At 34.9% G+C, this 17,309-nt stretch overlaps 1 protein-coding gene across 1 annotated transcript in view; it reads left to right on the top strand.

Annotated features, from left to right (window-relative positions):
* LOC306873950 (receptor tyrosine-protein kinase erbB-4-like) overlaps positions 1-17,309 on the top strand; it is a gene marked incomplete at both ends in the record, with an annotated part of 158,922 nt that overhangs the window by 118,848 nt on the left and 22,765 nt on the right. The window contains 13 exons of the mRNA XM_079423555.1: positions 5,808-5,946; positions 6,156-6,217; positions 7,561-7,679; positions 7,901-8,042; positions 8,244-8,357; positions 9,681-9,807; positions 9,931-10,004; positions 10,636-10,726; positions 12,108-12,307; positions 13,701-13,833; positions 14,887-14,980; positions 16,136-16,290; positions 17,168-17,212. Coding sequence (XP_079279681.1) covers positions 5,808-5,946; positions 6,156-6,217; positions 7,561-7,679; positions 7,901-8,042; positions 8,244-8,357; positions 9,681-9,807; positions 9,931-10,004; positions 10,636-10,726; positions 12,108-12,307; positions 13,701-13,833; positions 14,887-14,980; positions 16,136-16,290; positions 17,168-17,212 — 1,495 coding nt within the window. The remainder of the gene's footprint in view (positions 1-5,807; positions 5,947-6,155; positions 6,218-7,560; positions 7,680-7,900; positions 8,043-8,243; positions 8,358-9,680; positions 9,808-9,930; positions 10,005-10,635; positions 10,727-12,107; positions 12,308-13,700; positions 13,834-14,886; positions 14,981-16,135; positions 16,291-17,167; positions 17,213-17,309) is intronic.

Raw genomic sequence — 17,309 nt, 5'->3', positions numbered from 1 at the left:
CTCTTGTCTGTGTGTTCGGATCCCGGTACTCCTGTCTTGAGTTTCAGTTTCGTGTCAGGGTCTGGATGCTCACGCTCCATGTTCTTTCTCGTTGTGTGTGAGCGTGCGGACGAGTTTGTGCTCTTCTGTCCACGTGTGTTGTGTTTTGGTTTGTTGCACGCAGTTCGTGTTTTTCAATGTTTTTTTTTATGAGTGTTCTCATTAGCTGCGTGTTCGTGTTCTGTTTTGCACATGGCTGGTGATCTGTTTTGCTGGCCATGTGCTTGTTTTTTTTTGTGTGAGTCATGTCATTGTCATGTCAATTGTCTTGACCCCACCCATCTTTTTTCCTGATTATTGGTTGATTTGCCCCACCTGTGTTTACCTCATTACCCTCCTCATTTGCTCCCTTTATAATCCCCTTGTGTTTGCAGTCCTGTGCCAGTTCGTCGTTAAATGTTTCCTGTTCTTGCCTTGCCTTGTCTTGTCTTGTCTTGCCAAGCCTTGCCAGCTGTCCTGTTTGTCCCCTACGGGGTAGTTTTGGTTTGTTTTGTTTATTTTTATTATCAATAAAAAGCCCATTCTCAGCAGTACTGAGTCCTCGTCCCCAACCCTGACAATATCATGGTCAGCAAACCACTTGGATGTGGTTTTGCCACTGTGGGCAGGTGCTAAAGTCCTGCTGGAAAAGGAAATCAGCATCTCCATAAAGTTTGTCAGCAGATGGAAACATAAGGTGCTCGAAAAATCTCCTGGCAGATGGCTGCATTGACTTTGGACTTGATAAAACACAATGGACCAACACCAGCAGACGTCATGGTGCCCCAAATCATCTCTGACTTTGGAAACTTCACACTGGACTTCAAGCAGCTTGGATTCTGTGCCTCTCCAGTCTTCCTCCAGGCTCCAGACCCCGATTTCCAAATGAAATGCAAAATTTACTTTTATCTGAAAAGAGGTCTTTGGACCACTGAGCAACAGTCCAGTTCTTTTTCTCCTTAGCCCGGGTAAGATGCTTCTGACATTGTTTCTGTTTCAGAAGTGGCTTGGTAACCCTTTTCCTGAAGACGTCTGAGCGTGATGACTCTTGATGCACTGACTCCAGCTTCAGTCCACTCGTTGTGAAGCTCTCCCAAGTGTTTGAATCGGCTTTCCTTTACAGTATTCTCAAGCTTGCGGTCATCCCTGTTGCTTGTGCACCTTTTCATACCCAATTTTCTCCTCCCAGTCAACTTTGCATTTAATATGCTTTGATACAGCACTCTGTGAACAGCCACCCGTTTCAATAATGACCTTCTGTGACTTACCCTCTTTGTGGAGGGTGTCAATGATTGTTTTCTGGACCCTTGCCAAGTCAGCAGTCTTCCCCATTGTTGTGGTTTCAAAGAACAATAGATACCCAGAATTTGTACTGTGGGGATGGTAACTTAATGAAACTCAAATGTAAATATTCTAATACTTTTAGATACTGGATTTTTGACTTTCATGAGCTGTAAACCCTAATCATCAAAATTAAAGTTTTACTTATGTAATGAATCTAGAATATATGAAAGTTTAACTTTTTGAAATAATTTACAAAAAATAATGAACTTTTTGTTACGATATTCAAATTTTTGCTCCTCTATGTACACACAGACACACACACACACACACACACGCACACAAAATATTTCCCTTTAAAACCTTATATGAACTAATATTATATGCAATAATGCTGCAAACTAGTGTGGAAAAATGGCTGCATACTGCAGTGCTTCCTAATGTACCGTACTCTACTGTGACAACAACTAATTGCGTATTCCATGAGGTTACCAGTTTGTTTTACCAAAGGGGTTTGTGTGTTAGTGGTTTGACATTGAGAAAAGTCTTATTGGATACTGTGATACTAAATGTCTGCATTGTTAAGTGTAAGTCAGTTTGCTTTGAACTCTTCAGGGGTTCTGTAATCGAGATGGCATTCATTGTCTCAAACTGTATGTAGCGTAATGGATAAAGCAAGCCACACCATGTCCCGCATTCATTATCAGCACAATGCAATTCGCTGGAGAGCTGCAGTGTCAATATCCCAGTTGATCTTTGTCTTCTCTTTGTGAAGGGACCTGGTTTCAAAGGTACCTGCTCGTGAGATCAAATCCATCTTTCACCAAACATGAAAAGGATGAGGGTGAGAAATGTAAGGTGCACCTGCGAGCTCGGTCTTGCAGAATGGTCTGTGGTGACGGAGGGCTGTGGATCATGATGCTAGTCTGAAGAGGATATTAGTGGAAGTGGCACTAAGTGACGCCAAGATGGAACTGGAAATTTAATTAGCATTTATTTTATATAAATAGTGTGACTCAGCACATCTCTCATTTTAATAGGGCCGTGTTTTCTTCAGCAACCATTTCAGGCTCTATGGATGTTAGGGAAATATAATAAGGAGTTGCAAAGTGACTTGATGATATTGGCAAGTCAGTCAAGCACTCTAAAGTAGTGCTTAATGTTTTTGTCTCACAGGCCCCCAGTTGTCCAAAACAAAATTCAAAGGCTCTCCAATATAGGCTATTTCTGGTGGGTATTTTGACAAAGTTGATTGTTTTCTATCTCTTTTAAAAATATAAACTGAAGGTATAGCTATATCAAATTAATTAACCACAATTCATTGTGTGATTTCAGAAGTTTTAAGAATGGTTATTGATTGGGAAAACACAATATATAAAATAAGAAATATTATTTTTATTAGTATGTTTTTTTTATAAATTATGTAATTTAATATTCAATAATTTATTTGTATTGCATTATGTGGAATAATTTGTTTGTTTTATTTATTTATTTATTTAAAGAGGTTTTTTTATATTTCAAATAATTATATTTCAGTGGAAGTTTTTCTGAGGCCCCATTTTGGAATATTAGAATGATTTCTGAAAGATCATGTGACACCGAAGACTGGAATAATGATGCTGACAATTCAGGTTTACATAACAAGAATAAATTACATTTTAAATATGTTAAAAGAGAACTTAAATTCCAACAAATTGTAGTGATATTTCACAATATTACTTCTTTTACTTGATTTGTTTTATCAAAGAAATGTGGATTTAGTGAGAATACATTACTTTTTTCAAAAATATTTCAAAATACCAACCCAAACTTTTGAACTGTAATGTATTTCATAGTACTATAGTATTGTCATCAGATACCATTATTGGACCATGGTATTCCATGCGTACCTGTTTGCAAAGGATAGACAGTATAGTTATATGCCATTTATCATCTGTTTGGTCCAAAACAAGTGTAAATTAAAACTTTTAATGTGTGTGCAATTCCAGCATGCTGCTCATCTTATTGAATTACCACCATTTGCAAAACTTGGATTTACAGTAGATGCATTTTCCATAATGAGCTCCACCTGTTGTATCTTTTGATTTATGGCCTATGATTTATTTGACCATTTGCTCCCAGTTTTCATGCCAGCAAAAACTGTGGGAGATACTGAGCTGCCAGTCAAAAAGACAGCAAAAACAAAGCAAAGCAATCTTTTAGAAAGTTTTAACAGCTGTTATTTATTTATTTATTTTTGCCTTGCATATTATATCAGTTATCAGGACAATGCATCACATTTGTCACACTGATTCACTGTGAAGCAATAATATTTAAGATGGCTGAAATTTAATCAGGAGGCTTCAACACAATTACGGATATCCACGAGGAGGCCCTCCTCCACACAGTATGCGCTCTCAGATACGCTCACATTTGTCATGCAAAACAATCTCTCCACTGCTGTCAAAGAAACTAATGGAAAACACTGGCATTTCTTTTAGAGTTTATGTAGTGACAAATTTCTGCTCTGTTAGCCAAAGAAGGATATTTTCTGTTAAAGTGAAGGTAAACTGGATTTATTGTTTATATTCCTGCATAATCTATCAAACAATGCTTAGGTTTTCACACTCTGTGCATACATTATGAACAAACAGTGGGTCAGTAAATCAAAAGTATACTTTTTTTTTTTTTTTTTCATCCAGAAGGGAAAAAAAAATTGTCCATTTGCTTAGAAAGATAATAGCAAAGCTCTTTCAGATCAGAGTTACAATTCATTTATGTGAAGGGTGAGTTGTGTACCACAGTTTAAAGGCACAGTTTATTTTTTTTTAGTTTATTTATTTATGTATTTACTATTAAATGGTTAATTCAGCTTGAAATTAAAATCCTGTCGTCATTTACTCACCCTTAAATTGTTCCAAAATGTCAATGATGTTATGTCAAAAAAAGTATTTCTTTCCCTCAACACTTGATGAGTCCTTTTAATTTACTGGAGCTCTCATTGTCAAACAGGAGATTTGTCTCTGTACTTTAACAGAGATCGTTTTTAGTTGAGCATTTGTGTGTGATTTCCCAGAATTCAGCTGTCTATTAATAGACATGATACCGCTTCAGTTTGTACTAAAAGATGTTTGTCTGGTTTCAAGGAAGCCAGTATGATTGCTAATAGTGAATTTCTGGAAGTTTAACACACAAGGTCTCTGTGCTGAATGTGAAGGTAACTGAATCTAAAATATTAATAAGTAGTTCTGAGTATTGTGATTTAGTTTTTTCACCTGACAGACAATGAGCAAAAAAAATAAAATGTAGAATGAAAAAAGGAGCCTGCATCAAAAAGAGATTGTGAATAGCGTAGAAAATTGCTAGTGTGTGTTGGTTTGGATGAGCACCAGGTCTGATTTCCTTCCAGACTCATTCATTGTGTTTGGAAAGCACAGTACAATATGATCAGCCAACCATGCATGGTGTCTGATACACCTTTTCACACTCTCAGAAGGGAGCCTGGCACCCGAGAGACAGATATGGACCACAGACTGATCTTGATAAAGACTGAAAGCGTTTATGGTCATTTACAGATAGTGGATGTCAAAATGAGATGCCAAAAACAGATCTTTATTCTTAATCATTGTAATTACACGCTGAGAATGAGACGGATAAATTGAACTGTCTGGCCACTTATCTCTGCTCGTGAAACTCGCACATGCTCACCACAACCAGCATGACACTTTCCACCCATCTAAATGCTTCATGGAACCCTGAGAGACACTTTTCAGGATAACAGAAACTTTTGAGATTAGAAATGTATGCTGCTTATTGAGAAAAGCTGGAATCAATGAATGATACACACAGACAGTATCAGTATGGATGGCTTCCATCGTAATAGCTTTGCCAGCTTATGAATGGAGGACACATACACAATATGGTTATGTTTATTTTAGTATTATTTTATAATGCTACAGTATTTCTTAATATTTTGAGTTGGATTTTATTTATTTATTATTTTTCATTTTATTTTTAGTTTAAGTTTTAGTAATTTTTTGTTTTAAATGTCTGATACAAATATTATCGTGTTCATGTCAGTGTTATTTTAGAATTATTTACTGTATATAAAATTATAGTATTTGTTAATATTTTGAGTTAGCTTTTATTTTTGTATTTTTAGTTTTCATTAAAATTTTAATGTACGTTTTAGTCATTTTGTAATGTGCTTTTTTATTTAGTTTTACTAATTATATTACTTAAGTAATTTTAGTTTAGTAATATTAAACTAGTACTTAAGTACTTTAGTAGCTTGATAATAACAAAGCTACATTTAACCTTTTTTGTTCAGTTAACAAAATAGTAATTCAGACAGCACTGTACTTTTTTCAGTTCAAGTTTTTCATATTTAGTGCTGTCAAAGGATAAAGGGGAAAAATAGCACAAGCACATGAATAATACTTATGTCCAAATACATTTAGGAGCCACTGTATTTGAGTGTTGATCCTTCAGCTATTTTAACAAGCTAGTATTTTGATGTTTTGAACCAGAAATCCTGAATGGAGGCGTGTATGTGGATCAGAACAAGTTCTTGTGTCATGCTGACACCATCCACTGGAATGACATCATCAAGAACCCACGTTCTGAACTTCTGGTCGTGCCTTCAAACAACAGTGGCAACACATGTGAGTACTTCATTGAGCAGATTGGACCAATTATCCTCTTTGTATTTATTCATTTTAATTATGTCATCAGACACATACAAATTCATATCTAGTGTCTGAACTATTTCTAAGCGATCTTTGTTGATACATTCGAATGGATCATTTCTGTTCTGTTGTTATTATATTGAGCACAAAATGTCATGGTTGATTATTCTGGCTTCTTTCTGCAGGCAGACGGTGTCACAGATCTTGTAATGGACGTTGCTGGGGTCACCAGGAAGACCAGTGCCAAAGCTGTGAGTTTTAATTCATCCCACCACTTTATTTACTTTATTATTATTATAAAAGTTTTTTTTTTTTTTTTTTTTTGGATGAACTATCTAGAACAGCGGTGTCAAACTCAGTTTCTGGAGGGCCACAGCCCTGCAGCGTTAAGCTTCAACCCTAATTAAACACACCTGATCCAGCTAATCAGGTCCTTCAGTCTTTTTTGAAATCTACATTGTTTGTGTGTTGGAGCAGGGTTGGAACTAAACTCTGCAGGGCTGCGGCTCTCCAGGAACTGAGGTTGACACCCCTGATCTAGAACAAACAACTGAGATCACACTTCATTTTTAATCAAAGTATCATTAAAATAATATTTTGAACATTAAGAAGCACTTACTTGTGTAGTATGCTTATTTGATAGTTGTTCCAGAGAGATTTTCATATTTGATTGTCTGCAGCAACAGTATGTGCTTTCTGTCGCATGTGTAATCAGAGTTTCATCAGAAATAAATAAACATTTATAATTTTGTCGTTCTTTTTGTTTCTCAATGGTGTTCTGAAGTTAGGGATTTTCATTTCTGACACCATTTCTAATAATTTCTAAGGCAAAAGTCTGCTGTCTGGTATTGTCAGTTTGTGCCTCTAGGCCGGTAGCTGTTATAATTAACTGGTAGGAAGGTTATCAGAGTATCTCTACTGTCTGTAACCTGCTGGTGATACAGCCCATAGTGTGGGTGGTAATTAGAGCAAAATAAAAGAGTGAAAGAAAAGAGGACAGAGATAGACCGTGATTATAATCTCTTCTTGAGCTCTGGCTGTCAGAGCGATGCACTTTAACTCCATGAGACATTTGAGACCGCTGGAGACGGCAGGAAATATTTCAAGTTATGGAGTGTACTGTCTAGTGAGACAGAGTGACAAACTTGTTATTTGACACTGTCTGTTTTGGTTTTGCACACTGCTTCACTTAGAATACTGAATAGCCTTATTACAACCAAACATCTAACTCAAGTATGGCATTATATTCTAGAAATTCTTAATTGCAGATATTTAGCTATTTTGAGATGATCAAAATGTCCAAAAACATGTCCCTCGTGCCAAATTGTGTCAGTTCCAACATCTAGAAGATTATTAGATAATTTATTTATTTATCAGGAATGTATTTGTCAAATATATTGAATTTTCATTTGTGTGTGTGTGTTTGAATTTTGAATTAAAATGAATCATTATTTTGTATGTTGAATCAGGAGTTGCCATTATTTAAATGAATGAAGACAAATAAAGTTTTCGCCCACCATTTTTATTTTTTTTCCTGTGAATAAACAATTTTTTTTCTCTCTTTCTCTCTCCATCTATATTCATAATCATACAGTGACAAAGACGGTGTGTGCAGAGCAGTGTGATGGACGCTGTTTTGGTCCGTACGTCAGTAACTGCTGTCACCGTGAATGTGCAGGAGGCTGTTTCGGACCCAAAGACACAGACTGCTTCGTATGTCAACTTCTTTCTGTATTATACCTCATTCTGCATGATTTTAAAGTGTACTAGAGGTATTGACAAATGCCTGCTCACTTCGTTTTTAAAGTAATTTCATGAAGATGTTGTACTGTAATATGTTTTGAAAACACTGAAAGCTCTGCAGAGGCGTCTCTTCATTATAATCATGTTTTGTTGATCGACCACATACTTGCATGACTGTTTTTTGTTCTCAGGCTTGTACCAACTTTAATGACAGCGGGGCCTGTGTGACACAATGTCCTCAGCCATTTGTCTACAATCCAACAACCTTCCAGCTCGAGCACAATCCCAATGCCAAATACACCTATGGAGCTTTCTGTGTCAAGAAATGCCCACGTAAGTAAGGTTTCTTGGAGAATAAGATTACTAATTTAACCAACAGTCACTTTCTCATGGTCACTACTCTTTATTTGTGAAAAAAAAAAAAAAAGATTGTTAGCCTCAAATTCCAATTTGAGAAATGTTCTTTCTTCACCTCAGACTATCATTGCACAGCTGTCTCATTAATACTCAAATATTCTGCTGTCTGGATCTCAGATAACTTTGTGGTGGATCACAGCTCTTGTGTCAGAGCCTGTCCGAGCAACAAGATGGAGGTGGAGGAAAATCACATCAAGATGTGCATCCCATGCACTGACATCTGTCCGAAAGGTCAGTGATATTCACAAAGGTTTAGTTCTCATATTGACTTTAGTGTGATGATGATACATAAATCCAGAAAGTCCCTTTAAGTTCACTTGGCAGCCATGCAGGTAATGGTTACTTCTGATCAACTTGATGCAAGGATTGATTTCTTTTTTTTTTTAAAGAGATATATATATATATATATATATATATATAAGATGTGTATTTTTAGATATATATATAATGTGTATTTTTCAGGCTGGCCCAGCATAATCACATTTGAGAGTAAACAAACATTATCAAAAAAGCAGTTGACTATTTAACTGAAAGGCAGGACTTTTATTCACCAAATTAAGCCTTATGCTTTCTCCCATTCATTTTCCTTTCATTGGTTCCATCTGCCCTTCTTAGACTGTCTTTGAAATGAAAAGAGCAGCATTTTTGTGTTTTGGATGCTGGTCATTTACATGGGCTGCTGGTGTTCTGGTGTCTCAAACAGACTTCTTATCCATGTTAACCAACAAAAGACTACCTTGATCAACCAGAAAAAAACAAAACACAACAAAAACATTCTAGTCTATCCATAAAGCAGCCTAACCAGCATGAAAAAAGAAATTCTTGCTAGTTTCAGATGATGTAAAAAGCTGAGGAATCGTATACCTGCAGTACATGTAAAACTGTGAAGTATGTAGAGTAAACACATTATTGGTCTCTCCTGTCATGATTCCAAAAAAAGTCTATTGTTTTTCAATAGAGAAAAGATTAATGAGAGATGACCATAACATAAGCAGAAGTGATAATGGGCCCACAGGCACCAAACTGGGTCATATTAGTCAATCTCAATATGATTTGCATTTGATCATAATTAGGCTCACAACGAGGGGGAAATTGACTCGCTTGAATAACTCTTTTTCTTCAGTGAAATATGATGAAGCCAGTGTTTCAGCTCATTTTACTATGCATGTCAACATGTCTTTGAGAATACGTTAAAGGGAACATTGGAAGAAATTATCACTTTTTTTTTTAGCTTTAAAAAAAAAAAAACATTTTTTAGTTTCTGACGTGTCTGCAAGTAGATAGCTAGCTATTTGAATAAGACTACTTACAAGCCATACATGGAGTTTACTTCAACTTCAACTAAGGCAACATTTTTTTTTTCTAATATTTCTGTTTGATTTTATTCTGGTTTTATTTCAATTTAATGAAAATGAGTTTTTAGTTTTAATCAGCATTAACAACACCTGAGAATAACCTTTCATAATTATTAAACCAAGTTTTTTGACTTCAGTTTTGTTGTATACATGGTAATTGTTGATAAATTGATTTTTGAGCAATTTGTTTGGTGTTCAGTGTGTGATGGTATAGGTACCGGGAGTCTTCAGATGGCTCAAACTGTAGATTCCAGCAACATTGAGAAGTTTGTCAACTGCACCAAAATCAACGGCAACCTCATCTTCCTCATCACTGGCATTAAAGGGTGAGTCTATGTATCTGTTTGTGGCCTATATATCCTTAAAGCTTTGTCTAACATACATATGTCATACATGGTCTAACTTATGTAACCCTTTTTCTGGCTTGTTTTGTGTTTTATTTATAACAGGGACATGTTTCATGGCATAAAAGCTCTGGACCCTGATCGGTTAAATGTATTCCGCACCGTCAAAGAGATCACAGGTGAGCTACAGTCACCATCCATCACATGACAACACATTAACCTGTGTAGCCTTGCGTAAAACTTTCTTTATTTCTTCATACATTAACTTTTATCCTTTGAGTTGGGAAATATTATATGTCACAAATCCTTATCTTTATGCGGTACGCACTATTTATTTGTTTATAAAGCCTCAAAGGAATGAACTATGACTCATGCTAAAAGCCTTTTGTCACTTTAAACTTGTTTTATGATTGTGCCAAATAGCTAATGGAGTGAAGCAGCAAAGCAACGTTTTCAAAATGAAACTCGGAAACTGTTCTCTCGTGCGCCGTTGGTGTACCCTCAGTTTAGACACATTTCACCCAATACAAGACAACAAACTGGTAATTAAAACAATGTGCATCTGAAGAAATGATGCTCAGTGATAATGGAACTCGTTCTTTTAATTAGTGCAATCATTTCCCTTAATATAGTTTCATTTCAATGTAATGGGGTCGTTTTATACTTTCAGACAGGCTGTAAATAATATTGCACTTACTGGATCTGTGGCAATATCCTGAGCCGATGTCTGCTGTCATAGTAACACACTTGTTTATCTGTTTTATTCTGAAGGTATTTAAAAGCATGGATATTTTTGACTTGTTTTCTTAGGTTTCTTGAACATTCAGTCTTGGCCGGAAAACATGACGGATCTTGGCGTTTTCTCGAACCTTGCCACTATTGGAGGACGCTCTCTTTATAGGTAAATTATCACAAAACTGTAGTTGAAAGTCATCATCATCATCATTATCATCACCACCACCAGATTATCAACAGTTGTGTACATTCAATAATTTGTTCATACTTTTGGTTGTAATGTTGATAAATCCTAATAAGGAGTTAAAAATGAGCATGATGCTTATGATTGTACACAACTGATAGCTATTGAAAATAGTCAATTAAAATATTGCCCCACTTTATATTAAGTGGCCTTAACTACTATGTACTAACATTTAAATTAATCATTTAATACATTGCACTTATTGTGTACATATATGTTTTTAGATTGAACATATTTTAAAAATGCCTGCATGTATTACATATGTAAATAATTGATCTAATTACATTTATAATTACACCCATACACCTTAACCCACCCTTAAACCTATCCATACTACAAACCTGTCCCAAACCTTACCTGCATCCCACTTCAATAGCAGCAAAAGTGTTTTACAATACAGTCCATGCACTTATTTTTTGATGTAAACACAGTAGTTAATACCACTTAATATAAAATGGGATCAATTAAATTATGTAATAAATGTTAAAAACATTTTATATTTCACTGTGGTTGTTTATAAAAAATATTATTATTAATTTATTTTTAATTTCAGTTAATTAAATTTTATATTATTATTATTGCTATAATTGTATTTGTGTGATATTGTTATTATTATTATTATCATCATCATTTTAATGAATAAAATGTGATTTTATTATTAATTCAATTGTCTACTATTAGTACTACTACAATGTTTTAATAATTCCAATTAAATTTGCTAATATTAACAACAACAACAATAATAATAATACAATTATTTAATATATTTAATGAAATGTTAGAAAATTCTTTCAGAACATTGTCAAACAAAACCCTTTGCTAAATGACTAAAGGGATAAAATGACTGTGTCACAGTTATGTAGCTGAAATATAGGTGGATTGATAATACCCATGAGTAAAGCCTGTTTTCCTCACTCCCAAAACTGTCCAAAATTCACTACTGGACTAGTTTAGTGAAATCGAATAGGCCTTTGTGCTTTCAGAGGATTGGCAAATGTGTGTTGTCCCAAGTGTACTTTTCCTGTCCAATTTTGGGTTGAATCTTTTCACAGATTTGCTCATACTTTAAATGATTTAAATATGCGTTTAGTAATATATTCAGAAATGTCCTCATTAACTACTTCTAAGAATTCCCTTGTTTCATATTAGATCCAAGTGAAAAATGTTCACTCCCTGCGGATGTGGCACTTAAAATAGTTCCTGTAGCATTGTTGTCATTAATCGGAGACATCTTCAATTATATCCTGCATTAATGTGAAGAAAAGTGAAGCTGAATTAGCTGTCTGCGTCTTTCTTTTCTCAGTGGTATTTCTCTGCTGATCCTGAAGCAGCGCTGGATCTCTTCGCTGAAGTTCCAGTCTCTGAAAGAGATCAGCGCCGGTAACGTCTACATGACCAACAACAGCCAGCTCTGCTTCTACAACACAGTGAACTGGACCAGTCTGTTCCGCACCAGCACCCAGAGATCTCTGATCAAGAACAACAGGGACCCCAGAGAGTGTAGTGAGTGTCATTCAGTCTCAGCTCTCATCTACACCTCCATCTGTTCAGTAACTGTGATTTCCTCTAAATAAGATGTCATGTTTGAACCAAGAATAACAAACCTGGCATCCTATAGTGATACATTTGTCTGAAAAGCTTCCATATCAAAATATGGAAATAGACTTTAATTAGACTGGAAATTGAGGATCAGATTCTGTAATTTAGTTACTACTAGAAATACAACAAATTGAATTGCAAGTTATAATGTCCTATTGAATTCTTTATTGATAAAAGGGAACAGAGAATCATACACTTGCAGTTCTACTTAAGCCAAGAGGAAACAATGTTACTGAACATTGTTATTCATTATTGCCATATTGTTTTATATTATCCCCTCTGCGTACTTGCTTTAGTCGTGTTTTTGCTACAGAAAAAGCAGTTTACTTTTACATGACCATTAGAATACAGGTAGATTTAATATAGTAACTTATTAGTTATTATCATATAGAACATCTAGAAATGTTTCTTGAACAGCAAATCAGAAGGATCATGTGACATGGAAGACTGGAGTAATGTTGCTGAAAATTCAGCTTTGCCATCACAAGAATAAATTATATTTTAAATATATTAAATAGAAAACAGTTATTTTAAATTGTAATACTTTTTCACAATATTACTGTATTTTTCATCAAATAAATGCAAAAAAATAAATAAAATACACACACACACACACACATATATATATATATATATATATATATATATATATATATTCACTACCCCAAATTTTTTATCATATACAGACCCATAAACTTTGAATATTTTGCACAACTGTCTATGCCACAATCTACGTCTTGCCTAAAACTGGAATTAGGCCATTGAAGTAAGATGTAACTTGTGAAAGTTAAACTTGAGGGGCTAATGAAGATTTTAACAGACAGAGAGCCATTTCCAGTGCACACCGCCAAGCTGGATGTAATTAGTGTAATAATAAGTCTGTAACGTGACGGATCGATGGCTCTGTTAGCCGACTCATTCATTAGCCTCTTTTCCACATCATCGATCAAAGCAGACTGATTTACACAACTGACCAACAGCCCAGACAGATGCCCACAGTGTGTTTATCCATGAAGAACAATGTTTTTTGCAAACCCTATTTAGGAGCAAGGGTCTATGTCTTATGTGGCTTGGGAATTTGAAATGCAGACTGTATATAAGGTACAGTGACACTGTCACACAAGATCCATCCATCCATCCATCCATCCATCCATCCATCCATCCATCCATCCATCCATCCATCCATCCATCCATCCATCCATCCATCTCAGCTTAACAAATGCACATTTCATTCTACTTTAATTCAAGTTTTCTTTCTTTCTGTTCATGTGCGTCTCTGTCTGTGTATTTTTTCCAGCCAAAGAGCAGATGGTTTGTGATCTGTTGTGTTCGGAGGAAGGATGCTGGGGTCCCGGTCCAGATCAGTGTCTCTCGTGCAAATACTTCAGCCGAGGAAAGACATGTGTCAAGTCCTGTAACTTATATTATGGGTGAGTACTGTATGTATGCAAACAAATAATTTGTGGTGTCACTATGCTGATGTATTGAACTTGTTTTTCTTCAAAGTTCTTATTTTTATTAACAATAAATAAATAAATACAGTTTTAAACCACTTTAGCTTGCAGTTGCCTTAATATGAATATGTTTTTCAAATGCAGATTTGTTCAGACGGGCCGCTGGCTCCCAATATATATCTGCAGTATGACTATCATGATCAGACTATCAAGATCAAGGGATCAAAATGCTTTTAATGCTATTTATAACTCAAAGGAATAGACCGACTCCCTTGCTTTTCTGGCAGGCTGCAAAATTAATAACATGGAGACATGGAAACAGGCTTTGAAAAGAACAGGCAAAATGTCCAATGCTAGGCTTTTGTTTGCAAATATGATTGTGGCATTCAAGATTGAGTTAAGAATTTAAGAAATACTTGTGTGATGAAAATATAGCTTGTATTCATTGCACGTTTTAATCATACATAACCTCTAATGTCAGCTCTAACATTTTTAATGAAGGAAAAATGTTCTCTAAATAAATACACAAATTAAATGGTAATCATTTTAATTCAGGATTACAAAGAGCAAAACATTAGAGCAATAATATTTCTGATCTTATAGGCAACCATGCATTTTTTTTCTTTTTGAGTCCTCATACCGTTGGCACTCATTCACTGGAGGTTTAATTTCTTTTACATCTTAGATACTGCTTTCAGGACTTCATTGACAAGCTTTCGTCCTTTGCTCATTGGAAACTCTTTTCAAACGCTCTCAATAAAACTATCGACAGCAGAAACAAATGAGAGTAGTATTGACTGCTCCTGAAGCTGATTCCACTTGTATTGCTTTTCTTGTATGTCTGTTTAGTTACCTGACCTAGATTTGGATCTAATCACAGTAGCCCCTGGTCACTGAATATAAAGGCCTTCAATGCCAAGCAAACTGTGCATATTTGTCAAACAGTGCATTTTGCTATATACTTGTTTTTGTATAATGTACTAGCATGCGATGAATGGCTCATAACTCATTGTTCTCTATCTATTCTAGGGATGTTCGGGAGTATGCCAATGGCTCGGTTTGTGTTGAGTGTGACAGGCAGTGTGAAAAGGTCGGAGAGAAAATTTTGACCTGCCATGGTCCGGTATGAGCCTAAATCAGAGACTATATTCGTTACTGGATTTTGTTTTTGCTTTAATTAAAACTTGACAACCTTGACATCAAACAACAGAAAAAGCTTAGATTTCTGACAAAGTCGATTGCATTCTCATCTCATCAAAGCTCCAGACTGCATATAGCGTGAAACAGAAGGATATTGATTAGAAACAAATTAAGCTATCCACTTACAGTCTCAAAATTAAATTCTGTCTGTAGCCTCATTCAAAATGTATCGTCAGACCTTATTAGATGATGCAAGGCTTGGCATACCATGCTGTATCACGCAGTTGCATATTATTGTTGCAAAGAGGTTGTTTAATAGTGGTGCTATAGCCTTTAATATATATGTTATACTTAAATTGGGACAAACCCCTTTACACAAAGTATTAAACTGTGGTGCATAACATGTTGCAAATGTCCTGCGTCTGTGTTATTAATATGAATGATACTTAAAATGATGAGTATTTTGAAAAAAAGACTGCTTTTACTTGCTTACCAACTGGACTTATGATTTTTGTTTGTTGGACAGTAAAGCAGGTGATAAAATGCTATAGATTTTCACTGCTATTCAACAGTTTAGGATCAGATTTTTTATTTTATTAATTTTTTAATGTTAAGATATTATTTATTTTATATTCTGCAATTATGCATAAAAAAAAAAACATTTACATGGTGACACTGAAGACTGGAGTAATGATGCTGAAAATTCAGCTGTGCATCACAGAATAAATTACATTTTAAAATATATTCAAGTATAAAACAGTTATCGAAATTGTAATATTTCAAAATAATATAGTTTTTTACTGCATTTTTGATCAAATAAATGCAGACTTGTTGAGCATAAGAGACAAAAACATTTTAAAAATCATAGCGACCCCAAACTTGTGAATGGCAATGTACAGTGAAGAAAGGATCTAAGACCAGAAAGTCCTATAGAACTTCATAAGATGTAGTTTTTGTGGTTGAATGTGTTAGGAAAAGTATAAAGACACAAAATAATTGATGCGTCCTTTAAAATGATATTACATGGCTGTGCTTGTTTCATTAAATTTTTCCTTTCCACTTTTAAAACTAATGCTTCAGTCTCTTGAGACACTTTTCATTTCCTAAACTTCCATCTTTCTCTCTTGTCCTATTACAGGGTCCAGATCACTGTGTGAAGTGCTTGCATCTCAAAGATGGGCCCAACTGTGTAGAGAAATGCCCTGATGGTCTGCAGGGAGCAAACAGCTTTATCTTCAAATATGCTGAGACCAACAACGAGTGCCATCCTTGCCACCCCAACTGCACCCAGGGGTAAGACTGTTTGCTTGTGTTTGCACTTAAATCTATTTGTAAGCTTCTTTCCTTCCTTTAACTGCAAGAAGCACAATATACCCAGAGCATTAACCTAATTGCCCATGTGGGTAAAGCCGTCGTGGTTATCGCATTCAGGCTTAGACACATGGGCCTGGGGGATTTGAAAGCAGAAAAAAAACAGGTTCTTGACTTCCTAGATCAGTGGTTCACAACTGGATTTGCTGCAGGACCCAGATTTTATGCTGGACATCAAGTGACGATCCAACACAGTGATAAAATTGTTTATTGGACAACAACATCTTTAACATTAAACACTGAAATTTATAGGAATTACATGAATGGCCTAAACCTAAATAATATGCAAAATTATTAACATGTATTGAGTTTTTAATTTGTAATAGTCATGTTAAGGGTTTCATGCCCTTATTGGCTGATAATTCTCTGCTCAAAACTCTCTCTTTTTTTTTTTTTTTTTTTTTTACCTGGATTGGTTAATCTCACAAAAACATGTCCAGGTCACATGTCAAATCAAAGGAAAATAGAAAATAAATATATTTAGCATGAAGAAAATTAAGGCTATTTTTTTTTTTTTTTTTTTTGCTTTTTAAATTGTAACATTTTCATGATAGTTAAGCACATTTTTATCTGGCATTAACCTAACTGTAATGTATCTGGCCATTATAAATTAGTTATTGTTTAGATAATAGATCATTTATTAATTAGATAATTAGATTATTTTTAGGCTACTCATTTTGTTCTTTTTTATCTTGATAAATTTAGGACAGTATAATAAATGGCACCATGGTGAATAATACTGGTAAATAGAACTCAAGTATATTGATTATAAAGTGTTGTATAATTTTCTGTGTTGCAGTTGTACTGGACCCAGAGTACAAGATTGCATTGGCATGTTGGACAGGTACGATTTTTCAAAAGTGCAGCTTTGACCAAGGACAAATTACAATAAAAAAGCAAATAAAAAAATATGTGATATTCAGAAAGAATATTTAGAAAAA

Source organism: Barbus barbus (genome assembly GCF_936440315.1).
Source record: "Barbus barbus genome assembly, chromosome: 8".
NCBI classification, from domain to species: Eukaryota; Metazoa; Chordata; class Actinopteri; order Cypriniformes; family Cyprinidae; genus Barbus; species Barbus barbus.
The sequence above is the reverse complement of the archived record's forward strand: the minus strand, read 5'-3'. Positions and strand labels throughout refer to the sequence as shown.